The sequence below is a fragment of the Anomaloglossus baeobatrachus genome, chromosome 2 (genome assembly GCF_048569485.1).
Source record: "Anomaloglossus baeobatrachus isolate aAnoBae1 chromosome 2, aAnoBae1.hap1, whole genome shotgun sequence".
Taxonomy (NCBI): Eukaryota; Metazoa; Chordata; class Amphibia; order Anura; family Aromobatidae; genus Anomaloglossus; species Anomaloglossus baeobatrachus.
Window position 1 is genome coordinate 391,679,016 of NC_134354.1, and position 22,873 is coordinate 391,701,888.

At 47.9% G+C, this 22,873-nt stretch overlaps 1 protein-coding gene across 2 annotated transcripts in view; it reads left to right on the plus strand.

Moving 5' to 3' along the window:
- MTF1 (metal regulatory transcription factor 1) overlaps positions 1–22,873 on the plus strand; it is an 81,150-nt gene that overhangs the window by 6,968 nt on the left and 51,309 nt on the right. For both annotated transcript variants that reach the window (XM_075336064.1, XM_075336065.1), the window contains exon 2: positions 13,153–13,391. In XM_075336064.1, coding sequence (XP_075192179.1) covers positions 13,153–13,391 — 239 coding nt within the window. The remainder of the gene's footprint in view (positions 1–13,152; positions 13,392–22,873) is intronic.

Sequence of the window (22,873 nt, forward strand, 5' to 3'; positions counted from 1 at the left end):
AATGAAGTTGTGGTGCTATTAGAGCCATATTTAATATTTTGTGTGACTTCCATGAGCTTGAAGGACTGCATCCATGTGGTTCAACAATGATTCATACAATTTATTGATGAAGTCATCAGGAATAGCAAAGAATGCAGTTTATATGCCTCCCAGATGATAGTTTTGTCTTCCAAGCTTCCTCTTTCATCCTACCCCAAACATGCTCAATGATGTTCATGTATGGTGACTGGACTGGCCAGTCCTTGAGCACCTTGATCTTCTTTGCCAGGAGGAACTTTGTTGTAGAGATGGATGTATGAGGTGGAGCACCATCCTGCTGCAGAATTTGACCCCTTTTATGATTGGGAATGTAAGAGGTAGCTAATACTTCTTGATATTTTAGGCTATTGATATTGCCTTCCACCTTGCTAATGTTTCGCACACCCCCATACTGAATGTAACCCCAGACCATGATCTTTCCATCACCAAACTTAACGGTTTTCTGGGTATATTTTGGATCCATACGAGCTCCAGTAGGTCTCCTGCAGTATTTGCGGCGGCTGTGGTGTAATTCAACTGCAGATTCATCAGAGAAATCCACCTTCTGCCACTTTTCCAGCATCCATCTGTTTAGCAGGCTGTGGGACTTTGCAAATGCCGCATGTTTTTTTAATTGCCTTTTGTAAAGTGCTGGCATCTGGGCACTGATTCGACCATGGAGGCCATTTCGAGACAGAATCCTACAAACAGTTCTAGTTGACACAGGGACTTGAGGTGACCAGGCCTTTTGGAGCTCTGCTGCAGTGGAAGAGGGGCTGGCTTTGGATTTTCTAACCAACAAACGTTCCTCCTGAGCAGTTGTCTTGCTGGGTCTGCCGGACCTGGGCTTGTCAAAAACATCTCCAGTTTCTTCAAATCTTTTTTTAATTCTTTGTACTTGATGCTGAGACACATTAAAGGTGCCAGCCACCTCTGTAGTGGATCTGGTCTTCAGCCTCTTGATAATCAAGGCTTTGGTCGCAGGGTGGATTTTTGGCATGTTGGCAGAGGTCAAGTTGCAGTTCAAGTGAAGGTTTGGGGTACTGGGTTTCTTTTTATACATACCCGCTAATTATCTGATCATTTAGTGAGCACAGGTGAGGATGTAAACTAAGATAGGGGGCATTATATGACAAGGAGACAAAAGTTTTGTCTTGCCAAAATCTGACCCTTCTGTGTTCATTAAATGATCAATATTTCAGCTTTGCACAAACTTTATTTTCATAACCTAAACCAAATTTGGGAGGATTTCAGCTTTAAAAAGAGTAATTTATAAAACTAAGGGATGAATTTAAAGTCAGGTTATAAGCTTTTATTTACAGAACATGGATAAGAGACACAACTTCTGTCAGGGAGTGTATATGGTTAGGTTCACATAAGCGTATGACAAATCGTTCAATTTTTATCAGATGTTTTTATTTCCCTGTATTGATATTTGTATACAGTCTGTTTTTATAACTCAGTGGGTATTAATATTTACACAACCAAATACAGCTTCCTATGTTGCCATCTGTAAAATCATTTGCTATAGGGTGCCTCTGTATGGGATCCGATTCATTAGAAATTTGTGAGTAGGGCATGCTGTAATTTATTTATCAGGCAGATTTTCGGTCCATATAAAACAAGATTCACCTACACAGCCCAGTGGAATAACATTGGTCCTAGTGCTGCCAGTTTTACCACGGACTGCACTCAGACCAAAATTACGGTCATGTGAGCCCTACCCATGTCTGTGCAGAGATCAGTGTGAAGGGGCTTTAGGAGGGGTGGGTTTTCTGAAGAAACAGGGCTAGGTTATGGTTTTGTTGATTTATGTGCATAGTCCACATGTAGTCCTGCCTTTCCACCAATTTTGGACTGAGCGGCCTGAACCTTTGATCCAAGAGAATTCATTATCATTCGTGAGTCTGGAGTTGACAGGCATCATTGACACTAAGGCAGGCTTTGCACGCTGCGACATCGGTAACAATGTGTTACCGATGCAGCAGCGATAGTCCCGCCCCCGTCGCACGTGCAATATCTAGTGAAAGCTGCCGTAGCGATTATTATCGCTACGGCAGTTTCACACGCACATACCTGCCGTGCGACGTCCCTCTGGCCGGCGACCCGCCTCCTTCCTAAGGGGGCGGGTCGTGCGGCGTCACAGCGACGTCACACGGCAGGCGGCCAATTGAAGTGGAGGGGCGGAGATGAGCAGGATGTAAACATCCCGCCCACCTCCGTCCTTCTCATTGCAGCCGGCGGCAGGTAAGGTGAAGTTCCTCGCTCCTGCGGCTTCACACACAGCGATGTGCGCTGCCGCAGGAGCGAGGAACAACATCGCACCTGTCGCTGCATCGGCATTATGGAAATGTCGGAGGCTGCAGCGATGATACGATAACGACACTTTTGCGCTCATTCATCGTATAAAAAAGGTTTTACACGTTGCGATATCGACTGCGACGCCGGATGTGCGTCACTTTCGATTTGACCCCATCGACATCGCACGTGCGATGTCGCAATGTGCAAAGCCGCCCTTAGGCTACTTTCACACATCCGGTTTGAGCACTGCGGCTCAATCCGGCTGTGAAACCTATGCAACGGATGCGGCGAAAACACCGCATCCTTTGCATACGTTTTTACATGCGGCCCGTCCGTTTTTTTCCGGTTGCGGCACGCTACTGTGCATGCGCAGTGGAAGAAACCGCATGCGGCGGCTGGATGCGGTTTCTTTGCCGGAGCAAAAAACGTTGCAGGCAACGTTCCATCAGGCCACGGCATCGGCTAAATCTGCCGCATGCGGCAAAAACCGGACCGAACGCAAGCCCATGCGGCACAATACGGCACTAATGTAAGTCTATGCAAACAAAACCCGCAACCGGCGGCAAAAAAAACAGTTGCGGTTTTTCTGCAGAGCGCCGTATTGTGCCGCAGAGCAAAAACCGGATGTGTGAAAGTAGCCTTATAGAGGCGAGAAAAGGGAGTAATTAAGAAGGAACCTAACTTGTCCAATGTTTCTTAAACCAGAGATATTAGGAGATAGTTGGCCATTTTTTTTAAGTTGTGAATAACCTGCTCCACTCAAGATGGTGGTCTCCAAGGTCAGACGAGGTGTTAGTGATGGTTTCCTGCAGAAAATCCCATGGTCATAAGCAAATGCTCTGCGTTGAAGAAAGGTATCTTACTAGCAAACCTAGCCAGAATTTAAAGTCGCTATGGCAGACTCCATAGTAACATAGAGGGCCTTTGCTCTACATGGCCACCATGCAGTACTTCTATAGCATGAGGCCAGACAAGGCTTCCTCAGTGAAAACCCACTACCAGTTTTTGTGTTGCTGGCAAGAATAATTGTGTGCCATGTTTTCAAGATGTTGAGGGGCACACCTTCAGTGTCTTAATTTGTCCAATAAACGAGCAATGTACAGTGTGTAGGATGTGTACATTCACGCTGTGCCGTGGTGATCCTATCACCAAAATGAATGTTCTTCTAGCTGGAGCTTTCACATTGCTGACCTTACGTAATGAGGCATCGGGGATTTGTCAATTTTGAGGCTAGAGTTAGGACAAGGTAGTGAAAAACCCCTAGGGGTAGGAGGACATCAGTGTTCAGCTAGTGCTGAACCAGTAGAAGCAGTTCCTAGACTTCTCTACATGTCTGTGCTTTCTCCCTGGCTACTGTTGGCGCCTGATCTGCAGTATTATCAAAGCCTCTTTGTGTGCTTTATCTATTTTATGAGTTGTGACCACAGTTTTCCAAGTGTTATACACAACAGGAGTGTGGGTCACCATTATAAAGCCTGCCGGCTGTTCTGTAACTCAAAGTTCGTGAGCCCCAATGCAAAACCTCCAACTATTCAACTATTTCAGATTTTTAATAGTAGTGGTCTATTAATATTTTCCGAGCCGACCCCAGGCTCCAACCCCGCACCTACTGTGGTTGTCACAGCCCGTAAAGTGCCATCGGCACATGCTTTACATTCTGGTTAGTGCCGGAGCCTTACACCCACTGCAGAGTAATCCCATTTCACAGGGTGAGGTGTCACCTGGGGATGTATTACAGCTAAAAGGAAGAAGTGGTTTAAACGTCACAAGGACGCAGACAATTTTTGTTTTTGTGTTTTAATTAACATCTCCCCTTTTTCAAATGGCCATAACTTTTTACATTTTCTGTCGACGTAGACATATGACAAAAAAAAACACCCAAAAACATTGTTTTTTTTTTGCATCAGGAGCTGTATTATTGAATGACGCAATTTTGGCTTTATTACTGTTTTCCAACTTTTCCAACTCCCCTGATCACATCAGTCAGATGGGGTGATGGCAGCCTAAACGGAGGCCTGAGCCTGATTGCAGCGCTGAAGTTCTGCTGTCAGAGATTGACAACTGCATTTACGATGTTAATAGTGGTGGTGATCGCCACTGTTAAACGGAATCTGTCAGCAGGCTTTTGCTATATAATCTGAGAGGAACATAACATACAGCGAGAAAGCCTGTCACTTAGTGTGCTACTTGGTGCAGTTTTCATACAATACCTGTTTTGTCTCATGTAGATGTTGCAGAGCTGACTTCTGGGTTGTGTATACCCCCCCCACTGACAGGCAGCTTCTTGTTTACACTGTGAATTGTCAGCACACTGCTAATCAGTGGTGAGGGAGGGGTTACACAGATTAGCCTGACTGGTCTACATGAGACATGTAGTCGAGTAGTGATAATCACCTGCTGATAAAACACTGATTGTGTTGTAACTATAGCACACAGCCTTATAAGTCATGCATCACTGGAATCGGGGTTTCCACTCCTACACATTTTTGCTCATAGATTAAAAAGTAAAAACCTGCTGACAGATTCCCGTTAAAGGCAGACACTGGTTATGTAATTTGGCTGAAATCTGCATCTGTACCCCCTTGGCAATTTCTCAAGCAGCTTTATCAGTCACCTGGAATGGCTTTCCAACCATCTTTAAGGAGTTCCCACATGTGCTGAGCAGTTGTTGTCTGCTTTGTCTTCATTCTGGGCTCAATTTATCCTACCACATCTCATTGGATTGAGGTTGGGTAATTGTGGAGGCCATGCTGGGTAAGGCTGCTTTCACACATCCGGTTTGAGCAGTGCGGCTGAATCCGGCTGTGAAACCTATGCAACGGATGCGGCGAAAACACCGCATTCTTTGCATAAGTTTTTACATGCGGCCCGTCCGTTTTTTTCCGGTTGCGGCACGCTACTGAGCATGCGCAGTGGAAGAACCCGCATGCGGCGGCCGGATACGGTTTTTATCGCATTGCGCCACATCCGGCGTCCATAGGCATGCATTGCAAAATGCGCCGCAGCGGCCGGATGCGGCACGATGCGTTTTTTTTTTGCTGGAGCAAAAAACGTGCCAGGGAACGTTCCATCCGGCCGCCGCATCGGCTAAATCTGCAGCATGCGGCAAAAACCAGACGGAACGCAAGCCCATGCGGCACAATGCGGAGCCAATGCAAGTCAATGCAGGAAAAAACGAAACCGGCAGCAAAAAAAACAGTTTTGTTTTTTCAGCAGAGCGCCGGATTGTGCCGCACTGCTACAGCCGGATGTGTGAAAGTAGCCTAAGCGTTCCTGGAATTCAGAATAAATCCCCAACAATAAAGCATCCGCACACCATCACACCTTCCCCGCTATGCCTTATAGTGAGCACCACACGTGCACAAACCATCTACTTAACTTTGCTACTCATAAACATGCTGGTTTGTGCCAAAAAGCTCCACGTTTTGCCTCTGCAGACCACAGTACAAATTATCAGTCCTTGGGTGCAGTCCTCAGTAGCGGCATCTTTGCAGCAATATGACCAGAAGGACCTGCTTCTCGCAGTCTCCTCTGAACAGTATCAAGTCTGTATGTGTGTGTATACACATAGAATTTAATTCCTGTTTTTTTTCTTATTTATTATGAAAGTCATGCCTGACTTTTAGGAAATGAGAAGAGGAAGCAATATTCTGCAGAGTACGCATAATTAGCTTTTAAGGAAGTTTGTATTGCCCAGGATTTCTTATTGCTGACTAGTGACTTTCCATCTGGAGGGAGAATGATTGAATGTTACATAACTAATCACTACAGTTAGTGAACGCTTTTTAAAGGGAATCTTTCAGCAGGATTTCACCCACAGACTATTTATATGGACATGTAGTGCAGGAATACCTTTATATGGACTGGACAGTCCATACCTCCATTACTGAGAAATCAGCGTGTGAATAGGTACCGTAAGTATGCACATGAGGCTGAAGTGCTTTCAGCCCATAGAAGCTCTTGTCAAGCCTATGTCACTCTGGTCCTATTCCCCCCCTGCCTTTTCCTGCATATGTGGCAGTTCCTTGGCTGTGTGACTCCTGTCTGTAAAGTAGGAGAAGCCATCTCCAAGATCCTATCCCAATATGTATTAGGTGTAATAATAATATTAGTAAATATCTCCAATTAGAAATGTAGTTGTCATACGGTGTGCTGCTGTGTACACACCAGTGTCATGGCGGCTTTGGACTCTGTTCACACTGCAGTCTGACCACCACCTGGTGCTTCTGTGTTGCTTAGTCAGAGCCGGGCATCGACCAGTTTTGTGCTTGCCTGGTAGCCTGTGAGTTGCTGCTGGGATCAGAGGTTACTGAAGACCTATCAGTCACCTCCACCCATTAAAAGATGGTGGATCTTGTTCCTCTGTGCCGAATATAGTGAAAGTGATCCCGGTCTTGTTGCTTAGTGATTCTGCTTCTGGAGCACTGATGTATGCTATCGTGGTGTGTTGTGGAGATACCCTTGTTGTTGTGTATTTCCTTCCTTTTCTTTATTTCCCCCATTTGCACATATTGTCTTTACCTCCGTGAGTGACTGCTGTGTGAATTGTAGTTCCTCCTGGTCTATTTGTGTGGGGATTTATCACTCTAGTTCCGGCCCCCTCCCACGGTATGGGTGATGGGTATAAGACCAGGGCTTCTCAGGAGCTAAGGCCGCTTTACATGCAACAACATCGCTAACGAGATATCACTGGGGTCACGGAATTTGTGACGCACATCCGGCCTCGTTAGCGACGTTGTTGCGTGTGACACCTAACGATCCGAAAAACTCAAAAATCGTTGATTGTTGACACATCGCCCCTTTCCCAAATATCGTTGCTCATTTTGGACGCAGGTTGTTCGTCATTCCTGAGGCCAGCACACATCGCTACGTGTGACACTCCGGGAACGATGAACAACAGCGTTCCTGCGTCCTCCGGCAACAAGGTAGGAGTGACGTGAATGCGGCTGCTCTCTGCCCCTCCGCTTCTGCTGGTGGCCCGCTGTATGACATCGCTGTGACGCCGCACGAACCTCCCCCTTTAAAAAAAAGGTTTTTCGCCAGCCACAGCGACGTCGCTAGGAAGGTAAGTACATGTGATGCGTACCTGCGATATTGTTCGCCACGGGCAGCGATTTGCCCATGACGCACAAAGATGGGGGCGGGTGCAAACGCTAGCGATGTCGCAGCGTGTAAAGCGCCCTTAAGGGTTATGTTAGGGGGTCTAAACCTTGCCACCATCCGGCGTACCTCTGGGATGAGGGACAGGGGCTCTCCTAGCCTAATAGCCAGTTTAGGAGTCCCGACTCCCAGCCACTTCTTGTGACAATAGTAGCCAGGTCAGTTTTACCATATAGTGAACATGGTAAATACCCCCCCCTCCCTCAAATAGAAAAAAACAAAAAAAAGTATGAATCTGCAGTTTTTTTGCAATGTCACCACACTTGGATTTTCTTCCCAGAGTGAATGAAGTTATTCAAAAGCACAACTCGGCTGCAAAAACAAGCCCCATATGGCTATGTTGCCGGAAAAATAAAAAAATGATGGCTCTTCAAAGAAGGGGAGGAAAAAACGGAAAATCGCCTAGGGTAAAGGGGTTAAGAGCCAAGCTCCCACCTAGTTTATTGCACCTCTGTATATCATGTGCAGTCATGAGAAAAACTAAGTACACCCTCTCTGAATTCTATGGTTTTTCATATCGTGACAATTAAAAAAACACAAAAAAACCCCTGGTCCTTTTCGAATGTATTAAAACTGGGTAAATACAATCCCAAATGAACAACATCACATGACAAATTACATTGTGTCAATATTTAACAAAAACAAAGCTAAAATGCCGAAGGACTGCGTTAAGAGGTAAGTACATCGCATGAATCAAGAGCTTGTGGAATCACTTTAGGCTATGTGCGCACGTCTGCGTTCTATTCCACAGCGTGTAAGTCACTGCATGTGCGTTTCAAAACGCAGCCGAAAAGCTGCATTCTGAATGCATTGTGAATGCAGAATTCATGCGTTCTGGATGCTGGCTCTGCCATAGACAGAGTGGGAAAAGCATCCAGAACGCACTAAAGAAGTGACATGTTGCTTTTTAGAACTCCTTGATTTGGATCAAAATTTCTGCATGCAAAATGCTACGTTCTAAAACACAACGTGCGGATGGAATTTGCACAATCTTCATAGATTGTGCAGGGGACACAGGACGCATGATTTTACGCTGCAGTGCAATACACAGCATAAAAGCATGCAGAACGCCCACGTGCGCACACAGCCTTAACTGCTGTAATGTGAAATCATTTTCTGCATCACTTTGTCTCTCACACCATCGTGTAGGAATTTTGTCCCTCTCTTTTTGACAGCATTGCTTTACAGGGGTTTTCCCATGAACAGAGTTCATTTTAATCAATAAATCCTGGAATAATAATTTCCAGAATTAGATGTGTTTAAAAATAAATTTACTGTGCTGAGATAATCTTATATATGTGTCCCTCCTATGTTCTGTGTAATGGCCGTGTCTGACCGTACAGGGACATGATCTGATCACACCACATCTGGACAGAGGAGGAAGTAAAAAAAATAGACATTATAGCACCGGATCATAGCTGATTTTTTTTTTTTTTTTTTTCTGAGAGGTAAACCATTTGTCTGTTTTTAAAAAATGTTTTACCTTTGAAGAAAAATTTATTTGCATTCTGTAATGTCTGTAAACTTTATTACTTCGTCCACAGCCCAGGAGATGTGGTATGATCAGATCATGTCCCTGTACAGTCAGACACAGCCATTACACAGTACATAGGAGGGGCACATTTACAGGTGCATCTCAAGAAATTACAATATCAAAAAGTTAATTTATTTCAGTAATTCAATACAAAAAGGGAAACACACATATTATATAGAGTCATTACACACAGAGCGATCTATTTCACGTGTTTATTTCTGTTAATGCTGATGATTATGGCTTACAGCCAATGAAAACCCAAAAGTCATTATCTCAGAAAATTAGAATAATTACCACAAAACACCTTCAAAGGCTTCCTAAGTCTTTAAAATGGTCCCTTAGTCTGGTTCAGTAGGCTGCACAATGATGGGGAAGACTGCTGACTTGACCAATGTCCAGAAGGCAGTCATTGACACACTCCACAAGGAGGGTATGCCACAAAAGGTCATTGCTAAAGAAGCTGGCTGTTCACAGCATTGCATCCAAGCATATTAATAGAAGGTTGAGTGGAAAGAAAGTGTGGTAGAAAAAGGTGCACAAGCAACTGGGAAAACCGCAGCCTTGATAGGAGTGTTAAGAAAAGGCCATTCAAAACTTTGGTGGAGATTCACAAGGAGTGGACTGCTGCTGGAGTCAGTGCCTCAAGAGCCAACACACACAGACGTATCCTGGACATGGGCTACAACTGTCACATTCCTTGTGTCAAGCCACTCATGACCAATAGACAACGCCAGAAGCATCTTACCTGGGCCAAGCAAAAAAAAAAGAACTGGACTGTTGCTCAGTGGTCCTAGGTGTTGTTTTCAAATGAAAAGTAAATTTTGCATTTCATTTGGAAATCGCGGTCCCAGAGTCTGGAGGAAGAGTGGAGAGGCCACAATCCAAGCTATGGAGGTGTAGTGTGAAGTGTCCACAATCAGTGATGGTTTGGGGAGCCATGTCATCTGCTGGTGTAGGTCCACTGTAAAGTCAGTGCAGCCGTCTATCAGGACATTTTAGAGCACTTCATGCTTCCCTCTGCCGAGAAGCTTTTTATCCACACTGCCAAAAGTACCGATACCTGGTTTAATAACAATAGTATCAGTACTTGATTGGCAAGAAACTCGCCTGATCTAAACCCCATAGAGAATCTATGGGGTATTGTCAAGCGGAAGATGAGACACCAGACCCAACAATACAGACGAGCTGAAGGCTGCTATCAAAGCAACCTGGGCTTCCATAACACCTCAGCAGTGCCACAGCCTGATCGCTTCCATGCCACGCCACATTAATGCTGTGAATCATGCAAAAGGAGCCCCGACCAAGTATTGAGGCATTTACTGTACAGACTTTTCAGTAGGCGCCAACATTTCTGAGTGTAAAATAATTTTTTCCGTATTTTCTTATATAATTAATTTTCTAAAATAATGACTTTGGGTTTTCATTGGCTGTAAGCGATAGTCCTCAATATTAACAGAAATAAACACTTGAAATAGATCGCTCTGTGTGTAATGACTCTATACAATACATGTTTCCCTTTTTGTATTGAATTGCTGAAACAAATTACATTTTTGTTGATATTCTAATTTATTGAGATGCACTTGTATAAGATTATCTCAGCACAGAAACATTATTATTTAAACACATCCAATTGTATAAATTATTATTATTCTAACATCTTTTGATTAAAATCAACTTTGTTGGAAAACCTCTTTAAAAGAGTAGCTATCACCACTATGGGGCTGCTTTTTTATTTAATAAGAGTGGGCAGCTCCAGACTGGTCATTTTTCTAAATAACAAAGTCGAAAATGCTCAGAACAGGCCCTACTGACCCCTGTAAGTGCTCAATCATCAGGCCCAAACTTTTAGGTTATGGACCCCCAGCATGCAGAGCGGGATCCCACAGTTCTCTGCAGCTCTCATTGAAAGCTCAAGTTTTTGCATGTTATCGAGAGGTCTCGCATTTTGTGCTTAACCAGTGCTGTCGGATCCTTTATTAAATCACCACTCCAGTGTTGTTTTTTATTTTACTACTCAAGTGGTTCTTCTAATCAAAGTTCCCAGTACTCTTTAATTAAATCACCAGTGTGTGCTGGAGTGAGCCGGAGGTCTCTATTCAATGTACGTCTGTCAGCCTTCTTCTGGTTTCGCTCTGGCTCTCAGACTTGCATGGAGAGCTTGTGACCATCAGAAGTTGTGCGCTTCCTCTCCAGCCTGATCGGGTCCCCACGTTAAGTGGTCACAGGGGCCCGTCATGACGACCTCCAGGTCAGCCAGCTACAGCAAACCTGTTAAACCATGCCAGGAATATGCTGTAATAGTCATTCTGTCAGTGTAACACTGACAGGCGTAATGTATTGCAATGCTTGATCATTGCAATATATTGTAACAGCAATCACAGTAATAAAAGTTAATGTCTTTTATGTTGACCTAAGTAAAAAAAAATAGTTACAAAAAATAGTAAAAATATTGTTGCAGTGAAGCAATGTAGGCTGCAGTCCTGGTGTCTGATTGCAGCCATGAAGTTAGGGGTACTTTGCACGTTGCGACATCGCTACTGGGGTCAAATCGAAAGTGATACACATCCGGCGCCGGTAACGGCGTCGCAACGTGTAAAGCCTAGATACGCCGATAAACGATCGCAAAAGCGTCGTAAATTGGTGATCTGTGTAGCGTCGGTCATTTTCATAATGTCGCACCAATAGGAGATACGATGTTGTTCCTCGTTCCTGCGGCAGCACACATCGCTGTGTGTGAAGCCGCAGGAGCGAGGAACATCTCCTTACCTGCCTCCACCGGCTATGCGGAAGGAAGGAGGTGAGCGGGATGTTTACGTCCCGCCCCTCCGCTTCTATTGGCCGCCTGCCGTGTGACGTCACTGTGACGCCGCACGACCCGCCCCCTTATGAAGGAGGCGGTTCACTGGCCAGAGAGACGTCACAGGGCAGGTAAGTGCGTGCGAAGCTGCCGTAGCGATAATGTTCGCTACGGCTGCTATCACAAGATATCGCATGTGCGACAGGGGCGGGTAGTATCGCGCTCAGCATCGCTAGCATCGGCTAGCGATGTCGCAGCATGCAAAGTACCCCTTAGACCTTATCCTTTGCTGTTTCCCCTTTCTGTTGTACCTTCCCGTCATGTTGTTTTAGTGCAGCAGTAGGACTAGCGATCCTCACCTGCCAGTTCACTAACCAGGGTTATCGCAGGGCTTCCTAGTGTTTCAGGTATCCTGCTTGGCAACAGATGCAGAACCTGTATTGGGCTTGCTAAGAGTGCAGCGGAGTGCAGGAGGTACATTGTAACATTCATTGTAATGAGGGAGACAGAGTCACTTTGAACTCCTGTCTGGCCTGTGGTCCGGTGATGTCCATCTTTTTAGGTGTGCACAAAATTGGTGTCAACAACAGTTTTGTGCACCTTTTGAAAAGGACATGGCTGAACAGAGTCCAAACGGAGTTCGGAGTAACTCTGTTGCCTCATTATAGTGAATGGATACATCTGGGGTTTCACCTGAATCGCGCATTTCGAAGATGTAGATGGAAACCCAAATGTAAGGGCTCAGCATAGTGCACAGAATAAATGTGAACTGATCCAAAATGTTCTATATCCCAAATTGTCACCAAATGGCATTCCACGCAACTCTTAAATCACAAGTCCCCAATCAGGGCCGTCACCTGTTAATGAAAATGTAGGGGGCTGCAATGCCTACCACTGGTGGTGGTGGTGAGCATTGTGTATCACCCTGTGCATCAGTTTCAAAATGTATGAAAAATATGTGTCTATATGCATGTAAGAGAAAATGTATTTATTCTTTGCATTAGTCTTTTATATTCATTTTATATTAATTTCTTATTGCTTTTAGCATTAAACACTATCTTTATTGGATTTACATTGATTCCTATGGAAATAATTTCATCAGTTTCGGATTTCACCGATTTGTTTTTGGATGGATTATCAACGAAAACCGAGGTATCAGTGTAGCTGGTACATGAGTGAAAAGAAGTGTCTTTTAAAATGCTTGATGGGTATTGACTCGGTGTAAAGACAAAATCTGGCCATTTTAAGGGTTTTGTGGATGTGAAAACTGCAGCTACGTTTGTACCTGACGCCCGGCATAGAATATAAATATGGTGGTCTAATGTGTACACTTGTATTGCAGGTGAAGCGCTATCAGTGCACATTTGAAGGCTGCCTCCGTACATACAGCACAGCGGGCAATCTGCGCACCCACCAGAAAACGCACCGAGGGGAATACACTTTTGTATGCAATCAGGAGGGCTGTGGAAAGGCGTTTCTCACCTCGTACAGCCTCAAGATCCATGTCCGTGTGCACACTAAGGAAAAGCCTTTTGAATGTGATGTGCAAGGCTGTGAAAAAGCCTTTAATACCCTGTACAGGTGAGAATGTCGTCTGGTGGCCGAGGAAATCTCATTAGAGAAAAGGATAATTCTCTCAAAATATTTTCCGGATTAAAGCTTTGTTTTAAAGGGACATCCACTCAGAATAAGCCTTATAGATACACGAGAGGAGAACAGTGGCTCTGCGGGAACAGAAATCTGCTTCCAGGGCTTTCATTTTAGAAATCTGCTGGGCAAAAAACTAACCACAGTGACTAAGATTAGGATATTTAATCTGTTTAATTATCAAAATTGCTTTTCTGCATGGAGTTTGAATAGAAATACCAAAACATTGGGAGGAAAATGAGGGGTGCATCTTCTAACCCAAATGTAGCTTATCGGGAGGTGGTGGAGCAGGAGGCAGGGGCAATGCTGCAGGCTGCTGGCTCTGTGCTGGGGTCTGCGGGTGCTGTGCTGGGGACACTATGTTGGGAGCTGCTGGGGGCGGTGAGGCAGGGGCCATCCTTAGGTCGGCGGTGCGACTTTAAGTAATGGCGCCAAGAGTGAGCGCGTGCACAGATGCTCTCGGCTGAAGATCTCATCTGCACATGTGCCACCTCTGGCCCAGCAGCAGACTTAAGAAAAATAGTGCCCGGACGTAGTGCGTGCACAGATGCTCTTGGCTGAAGATCTCATCTGCACATGTGCCGCCTTTGGCCCAGCATCAGACTTGAGGAAAACAGTGCCTGGAGGTGGCGCGTGCACAGATGAGATCTTGGCTTGTCATTGAGCCGATAGCTCAATCTGCGCCAATTTTTAAAGCGACCTATGGATGGCCCCTGCCTCACTGCTCCCCAGTACAGCGGCACCCAGCACAGCAGCCTCCAGCACCTAAGAATGGCACCTGCCTCACTTCACCGCCTGCAGCACAGCAGCCACCAGAACAGCAACCGCCAGTACAGCACCAGCAGCCCCCAGCACCTAAGGATGGCCCCACCTCATCTCACCGCTGCAGCACAGCGGCCAACAGCAGATTCTGGATCTTGCCTGCCTCAAGCCACGCACAGCGAGCATCTGGAACACTTGCTGCACCACTGCCCTGCTCCACCATCGCCCTTGTCTCCTGTGACCCTGCTCCACCACCGCCATTGTCTCCTGTGACCCTGCTCCACCACCGCCCTTGTCTCCTGTGACCGTGCTCCACCACCGCCCTTGTCTCCTGTGACCCTGCTCCACCTCCGCCCTTGTCTCCTGTGACCCTACTCCACCACCGCTCTTGTCTCCTGTGACCCTGCTCCACCACCGCCCTTGTCTCCTGTGACCCTGCTCCACCACCGCCCTTGTCTGCTGTGACCCTGCTCCACCACCGCCCTTGTCTCCTGTGACCCTGCTCCACCACCGCCCTTGTCTCCTGTGACCCTGCTCCACCACCGCCCTTGTCTCCTGTGACCCTGCTCCACCACCGCCCTTGTCTCCTGTGACCCTGCTCCACCACCGCCCTTGTCTCCTGTGACCCTGCTCCACCACCGCCCTTGTCTCCTGTGACCCTGCTCCACCCCAGCCCTTGTCTCCTGTGACCCTGCTCCACCCCCGCCCTTGTCTCCTGTGACCCTGCTCCACCACCGCCCTTGTCTTCTGTGACCCTGCTCCACCACCGCCCTTGTCTCCTGTGACCCTGCTCCACCACCGCCCTTGTCTCCTGTGACCCTGCTCCACCACCGCCCTTGTCTCCTGTGACCCTGCTCCACCACCGCCCTTGTCTTCTGTGACCCCGCTCCACCACTGCTGCCGCTCCCCTTCGGTAAGACACCACCGGATTATAAAATGGACCCTTTTTTTTTCTTTTTTGTTTCTCTAATTTTGGGGTGTGTCTTATAATCCGCTGTGTCTTATAAACCGGAAAATAAGATAGTCTTCGATGTTGACCCTCCTTCCCCCAAATAACACATCATTTTACTTTTATATGTAAGCTGTCCTGTGGTAATGCAGATATAAATGTTCAATCATAGTTACATAGTTGCATAGAAGACCTAGGCCCATCTAGTTCAGCCTTCCTCCACCAATTCTACATTTCTTTTTCGCTCTATTGGGAGACCCAGACAATTGGGTGTATAGGCTATGCCTCCGGAGGCCGCACAAAGTACTACACTTAAAAGTGTTAGGCCCCTCCCCTTCTGCCAATACACCCCCCGTGCTCCCACGGGCTGCTCAGTTTTTGCTTTGTGCGAAGGAGGTCAGACACGCACAGCACAGCTCCTCAGATTAGTCAGCAGCAGCTGCTGACTAGGTCGGATGGAAGAAAAGTGGGCCCATATAGGGCCCCCAGCATGCTCCCTTCTCACCCCACTTTTGTCGGCGGTGTTGTTAAGGTTGAGGTATCCATTGCGGGTACGGCGGCTGGAGCCCACATGCTGTTTTTTCCTTCCCCATCCCCCTTAGGGCTCTGGGTGAAGTGGGATCTTATCGGTCTCCAGGCACTGAGACCGGGCTTCATCCACAACTCCTGTGGAGCCTGATGGATAGGAGCCGATACCGTTCAGGGACATGGCCCTGCATCTTAAAGGTACTCTGTATCCCTATGGGGACCGCGCACGGCATCACCTCAGCTTTGCTGGGTGTGCTAGTGCACCGGGGACCGCGGCGCTGACCGGGTCTATATGTGCCATTACACACTCAGCGTCGCTGAGTGTGTTTATATGTAAGGGCTACCGCACTGACCGCCGTTGCCACGGGACACTGCGGCGCGGCTGGGACTTGTAGTTCGCCGGGGACTTTCACGCGACCGCGCTTTTACGGCGGCCGCGTTTATTACTACAGTCCCCGGCTTCATTGCGGCCTAGTTTCCCTTTTTTTCTCCCGCCCTCAGCCCTGACAGGCAGGGGAAGGGCGGGACGCTGCACGGAGCGAGCAGCAATGAGGGCTGGAGTATGATTTACATGCTCCACTCCCCTCACTGTACACAGTATGAGCGCCCGTTTCGCGCTCTTTCTAGGCCACGCCCACAGCTTCCTCAGCTCGTCAGGACGCCGCAGCCATTCCTGTCAGCTCCACCGACGCTGCAGAGAGGGACATATTCATGGGAGACCCAGAAACGGTCTCTGGTGGCCTCACAACCGCTTAGGCGGCTGGTAAACAGCACATGTGGTGCTAGCCCCATGGTGCTGTATTGTATGGGTACATTGTTTGTGTACTGTATATAATTTACACTGTATGAGCACAGTTCTTTCTGGCTATATACCCTATTGTGTTACTCAGGGAAAACTATAGCATGGCGCCCATAAAAGGCAGGGGTGCCAAAACACAGGCTTATTATGTTGCCTGCGCCGCATGTAAGACCCAGCTACAGGCAGGTTCCACTGACCCTCATTGTGTACAGTGTTCGACTCCTGTGACACTTCCTCAGCCGGATCCTCTGCTAAGAGGGGCCCAGGGGGAGCCACCTGTTGACACTGTCCAGGTGACGGGGACTGAGTTTGCAGCCTTTAAGGATCAACTCTCTGAGACTATGGCTAAGATACTAGAAGCCTTGCAGTCCAGACCGGTATCTCAGCAAAGGGACTCTGTTGAATCATTGTTCCCTGACCCCCCTCAGTTGGACCAACAATGTCCTCACGGGGTATCTCATACATCCCAGACGGAGGGTTCGGACTTAGAACCTAGCCCCAGATCGTCTAAGCGAGCCCGCTTAGAATTTCCCTCGACATCATATTGTTTAGGGTCTCAGCGGGGGGATTCTCTGGTTGATGATGCGGAAACAGCTGATCAGGATTCTGATCCTGGGAGCGCTCTCAATCTTAATTCTCCAGACGGGGACGCCATAGTGAATGATCTTATTGCATCCATTCATCAGTTGCTGGATATTCTTCCCTCAGCCCCTCCGGCGGAGGAGTCTGATTCTCAGCAGGAGAAATTTCGCTTCAGGTTCCCCAAGCGTACACAGAGTATGTTTCTAGACCACTCTGATTTCAGAGAGGCAATCCAGAATCACCATGCTTGTCCGGATAAGCGTTTCTCTAAGCGCCTTAAGGATACACGTTATCCTTTTCCCCCGGAAGTGGTTAAAGGTTGGATTCAATGTCCCAAAGTGGATCCTCCAATCTCCAGACTGGCGGCTAGATCCATACTTGCAGTGGAAGATGGGGCCTCGCTTAAAGATGCCACTGACAGGCAGATGGAGCTCTGGATGAAATCCATCTATGAAGCTATCGGAGCTTCTTTTGCCCCAGCATTCGCAGCCGTATGGGCGCTACAAGCTATATCAGCAGGTCAAGCGAAAATTGAAGCGGCCGCGCCACAAGTGGCTTCCATTACCTCCCAGACCTCGGCAATTGCGTCTTACGCTATGAATGCTGTCCTGGACTCTGTGAGCCGTACGGCAGTTGCGACCGCCAATTCGGTAGTAGTCCGCAGGGCCTTGTGGCTACGGGAGTGGAAGGCAGATTCCGCTTCCAAAAAAGCGTTTAACCGGTTTGCCAATTTCTGGCGACAGGCTCTTTGGCGAGCGCCTGGATGAAGTCATCAAACAATCCAAGGGAAAGGATACATCCTTACCCCAGCCCAAGCAGAACCTCTCCCAACAGAGGAGAGGGCAGTCGAGGTTTCGGTCCTTTCGGGGCGCGGGCAGGTCCCAATTCTCCTCGTCCAAAAGGTCTCAGAAAGAACAAAGGAACTCTGATGCATGGCGGTCTAAGTCACGTCCTAAAAAGGCCATTGGGAGCACCGCTAACAAAGCGGCTGCCTCATGACTTCTACCTCCTCTAGTAGCATCCTCGGTCGGTGGCAGGCTCTCCCGCTTTTGCGACACCTGGCTGCCACAAATTAAAGACCGCTGGGTGAGAGACATTCTGTCTCACGGTTACAAGATAGAGTTCATCTCTCGTCCCCCGACTCGATTCTTCAGGTCTTCTCCGCCTCCCGAGAGAGCCGAGGCTCTTCTGCAGGCGCTGGGCACTCTGAAGGCAGAAGGAGTGGTGGTCCCTGTTCCTCTTCATCAACAGGGCCACGGTTTTTACTCCAACTTGTTTGTGGTCCCAAAGAAGGACGGGTCTTTCCGTCCTGTCCTAGACCTGAAACTTCTCAACAAACACGTAAAGACCAGGCGGTTCCGGATGGAATCCCTTCGCTCCGCCATCGCCTCAATGTCCCAAGGAGATTTCCTTGCATCGATCGATATCAAAGATGCTTATCTCCACGTTCCGATTGCCCCAGAGCACCAGCGCTTCTTGCGCTTCGCCATAGGAAACGAACACCTGCAGTTCGTGGCACTGCCATTCGGCCTGGCAACAGCCCCACGGGTTTTCACCAAGGTTATGGCTACTGTAGTAGCGGTCCTCCATTCTCAGGGTCACTCGGTGATCCCGTACTTGGACGAGCTGTTGATCAAGGCACCCTCTCTAGAGGCATGCCAACACAGCCTCGACGCTACCCTGGAGACTCTCCAGAGTTTCGGGTGGATCATCAATTTTCCAAAGTCAAATCTGACACCGGCCCAATCGCTCACATACCTTGGCATGGAGTTTCATACCCTCTCAGCGATAGTGAAGCTTCCGCTGATCAAGCAGCGGTCACTACAGACAGGGGTACAATCTCTCCTTCAAGGCCAGTCACACCCCTTGAGGCGCCTCATGCACTTCCTGGGGAAGATGGTGGCAGCAATGGAAGCAGTCCCTTTCGCGCAGTTTCACCTGCGTCCTCTTCAATGGGACATCCTACGCAAATGGGACAGGAAGCCGACGTCCCTCGACAGGACCGTCTCCCTCTCTCAGGCGACCAAAGCTTCCCTTCGGTGGTGGCTTCTTCCCACTTCATTGTCGAAGGGGAAATCCTTCCTATCCCCATCCTGGGAAGTAGTCACGACGGACGCAAGTCTGTCAGGGTGGGGAGCGGTTTTTTCTCCACCACAGGACTCAGGGTACGTGGACCCGGCAAGAGTCCTCGCTTCAGATCAATGTTCTGGAAATTCGGGCAGTGTATCTTGCCCTGAAAGCGTTCCAGCAGTGGCTGGAAGGCAAGCAGATCCGAATTCAGTCGGACAATTCTACAGCGGTGGCATACATCAACCACCAAGGCGGCACACGCAGTCGACAAGCCTTCCAGGAAGTCCGGCGGATTTTGATGTGGGTGGAAGCCACGGCCTCCACCATATCCGCAGTTCACATCCCAGGCGTGGAAAACTGGGAAGCAGATTATCTCAGTCGCCAGGGCATGGACGCAGGGGAATGGTCCCTTCACCCGGACGTGTTTCAGGAGATCTGTTGCCGCTGGGGGGTGCCGGACGTCGACCTCATGGCGTCCCGGCACAACAACAAGGTACCAACGTTCATGGCACGGTCTCAAGATCCCAGAGCTCTGGCGGCAGACGCCTTAGTTCAGGATTGGTCGCAGTTTCAGCTCCCTTATGTGTTTCCTCCGCTGGCACTGTTGCCCAGAGTGTTACGCAAGATCAGGGCCGACTGCCGCCGCGCCATCCTCGTCGCTTCAGACTGGCCGAGGAGGTCGTGGTACCCGGATCTGTGGCATCTCACGGTCGGCCAACCGTGGGCACTACCAGACCGACCAGACTTGCTGTCTCAAGGGCCGTTTTTCCATCTGAATTCTGCGGCCCTCAACCTGACCGTGTGGCCATTGAGTCCTGGATCCTAGCGTCTTCAGGGTTATCTCAAGAAGTCATTGCCACTATGAGACAGGCTAGGAAACCAACGTCCGCCAAGATTTATCACAGGACGTGGAAAATTTTCCTGTCGTGGTGCTCTGCTCAGGGTTTTTCTCCCTGGCCATTTGCATTACCTACTTTTCTGTCCTTCCTTCAATCTGGACGGGAAAAGGGTTTGTCGCTCGGTTCCCTTAAGGGACAAGTTTCAGCGCTCTCTGTGTTTTTCCAGAAGCGCCTAGCTAGACTTCCACAGGTACGCACGTTCCTGCAGGGTGTTTGTCACATCGTTCCACCTTACAAGCGGCCGTTAGAACCCTGGGATCTAAACAGGGTGCTGATGGTTCTTCAGAAACCACCATTCGAGCCAATGAGAGATATTTCTCTCTCACGCCTTTCGCAGAAAGTGGTTTTTCTAGTAGCAGTCACTTCACTTTGGAGAGTGTCTGAGCTAGCAGCGTTGTCGTGCAAAGCCCCTTTTCTGGTTTTTCACCAGGACAAGGTGGTTCTACGTCCGGTTCCGGAGTTTCTCCCTAAGGTGGTATCCCCCTTTCATCTCAATCAGGATATTTCCTTACCCTCTATTTATCCTCATCCAGTTCACCAAGGTGAAAAGGATTTGCATTTGTTAGATCTGGTGAGAGCACTCAGACTCTACATTTCTCGTACGGCGCCGCTCGGATGCACTCTTTGTCCTTGTCGCTGGCCAGCGTAAAGGGTCACAGGCTTCCAAATCAACCCTGGCTCGGTGGATCAAGGAGCCAATTATCGAAGCTTACCGTTCGGCTGGGCTTCCGGTTCCCTCAGGGCTGAAGGCCCATTCTACCAGAGCCGTGGGAGCGTCCTGGGCTTTGAGGCACCAGGCTGCGGCTCAACAGGTGTGTCAGGCGGCTACCTGGTCGAGCCTGCACACTTTCACGAAGCACTATCAGGTGCATACCTATGCTGCGGCGGATGCCAGCCTAGGTGGACGAGTCCTTCAGGCGGCGGTTGCCCACCTGTAGGAAAGGGCCGTTTTACGGCTCTCTTACGAGGTATTATTTTACCCACCCAGGGACTGCTTTTGGACGTCCCAATTGTCTGGGTCTCCCAATAGAGCGAAAAAGAAGAAGGGAATTTTGTTTACTTACCGTAAATTCCTTTTCTTCTAGCTCTAATTGGGAGACCCAGCACCCGCCCCTGTTTTTTTGTGTACACATGTTGTTCATGTTGAATGGTTTCAGTTCTCCGAGTTTCCTTCGGATTGAAGTTAAACCAGTTTATAATTATTTTTTCCTCCTTCTTGCTTTTGCACCAAAACTGAGCAGCCCGTGGGAGCACGGGGGGTGTATTGGCAGAAGGGGAGGGGCCTAACACTTTTAAGTGTAGTACTTTGTGCGGCCTCCGGAGGCATAGCCTATACACCCAATTGTCTGGGTCTCCCAATTAGAGCTAGAAGAAAAGGAATTTACGGTAAGTAAACAAAATTCCCTTCTTTGTCACTAAGTCACTTATAACCAATACGTTATGTACAATATTTGTGTGCCCAGCCTATACAGTGTGTCCACCCATATCCTGTCCACCGCCATTAACAGGAGAATGGCGTCAGCTATATGCATAGAAGTGGTGTCTAGGTATAGTAAAGTAGCCATGCGCTACGCAATGAAACCACCTATAGAGCCACCTGGTGGAAAACAGCGGAGTTAGCGTTTTTATCTAGAAAACGGAACAAGATAGAGAAAAAAAGTGAATTACAATGTTGTAGGGCATCATCAATTCAATATGAATCGACACCTTGCATACAGAAATGCTGTGATTAGAACGTGTAAAACTCACAGGGCTGCGGACGTGAAGCGATACCTCATGGAGAACTTCCTACAAGTCATTGGGTATGGTGGCTGCATGGAGTGGCCTCCACGCTCACCTGACCTGACCCCATTGGACTTCTTTCTGTGAGGCCACATCAAACAGCAGATGTATGCGACCCCTCCACCAACATTGCAGGACTACGACGACGTATCACAGAAGCTTGTGCAAACGTGTCACCTACCATATTGCACAACGTGCAGCAAGATACAGTATACTGTCCAGAGTCCAGATGTGCATTGCAGCTGACGGTGGCCACTTTGAGCATCAAGGTTAAATGATCAAGCGTGACCAGCATTGAGTGTTTTGGGGGGTCATGGGTTTCATATCATAGCATTTCTGTATGCAAGGTGTCGATTCGTATTGAATTTATGATGCCCTACAATTTTTTAATTCACTTTTTTTCTCTATCCGTTCCGTTTTCGAGATAAAAATGCTAACTCTGTTGTTTTCCACCAGGTGGCGCTATAGGTGGTTTCATTGCGTAGCGCATGGCTACTTTACTATACCTAGACACCACTTCTATGCCTATAGCTGCCGCCGTGCTCAAGTTACTGGCGGTGGACAGGATATGGGTGGACACACTGTATACCTGCTCGCTGTTTATTTGCTCCATGTGATGATTTTTAATGACGGTTTCATGTATGTAATGAATGGAGAGGAACAAAGGGAGGGAGAACAGCACAATAAATAATGTGTGTTTTTCACCTGTGGTTAATAATAGGTATTTATTCTAGATAATTCTAGCGGTTGCTGTGTCCCTGGGTCTTTGCCTACATTTTTCTATTTGTTTTCCTTCTATAGTGTAGTTACACCCCTCTACATTGTTTCGGCTGACACCCATCTAAGGGTATGTGTGCACGCTAGATTTTTGGGTGCAGAAATTTTCTGCACCTTGTGGCAGAAAAACGCTCCAAAAAAAGGCAAGTGTTCCTCAGTGCATTTTGGTGCGTTTTCTTGTGCCATGTGTTTTTTTTTAGTGAAATCAATGGCTGGAAGGGATACAAAACGCAGGAAAAAAACGCACCAACAATTGACACTTTTTTTT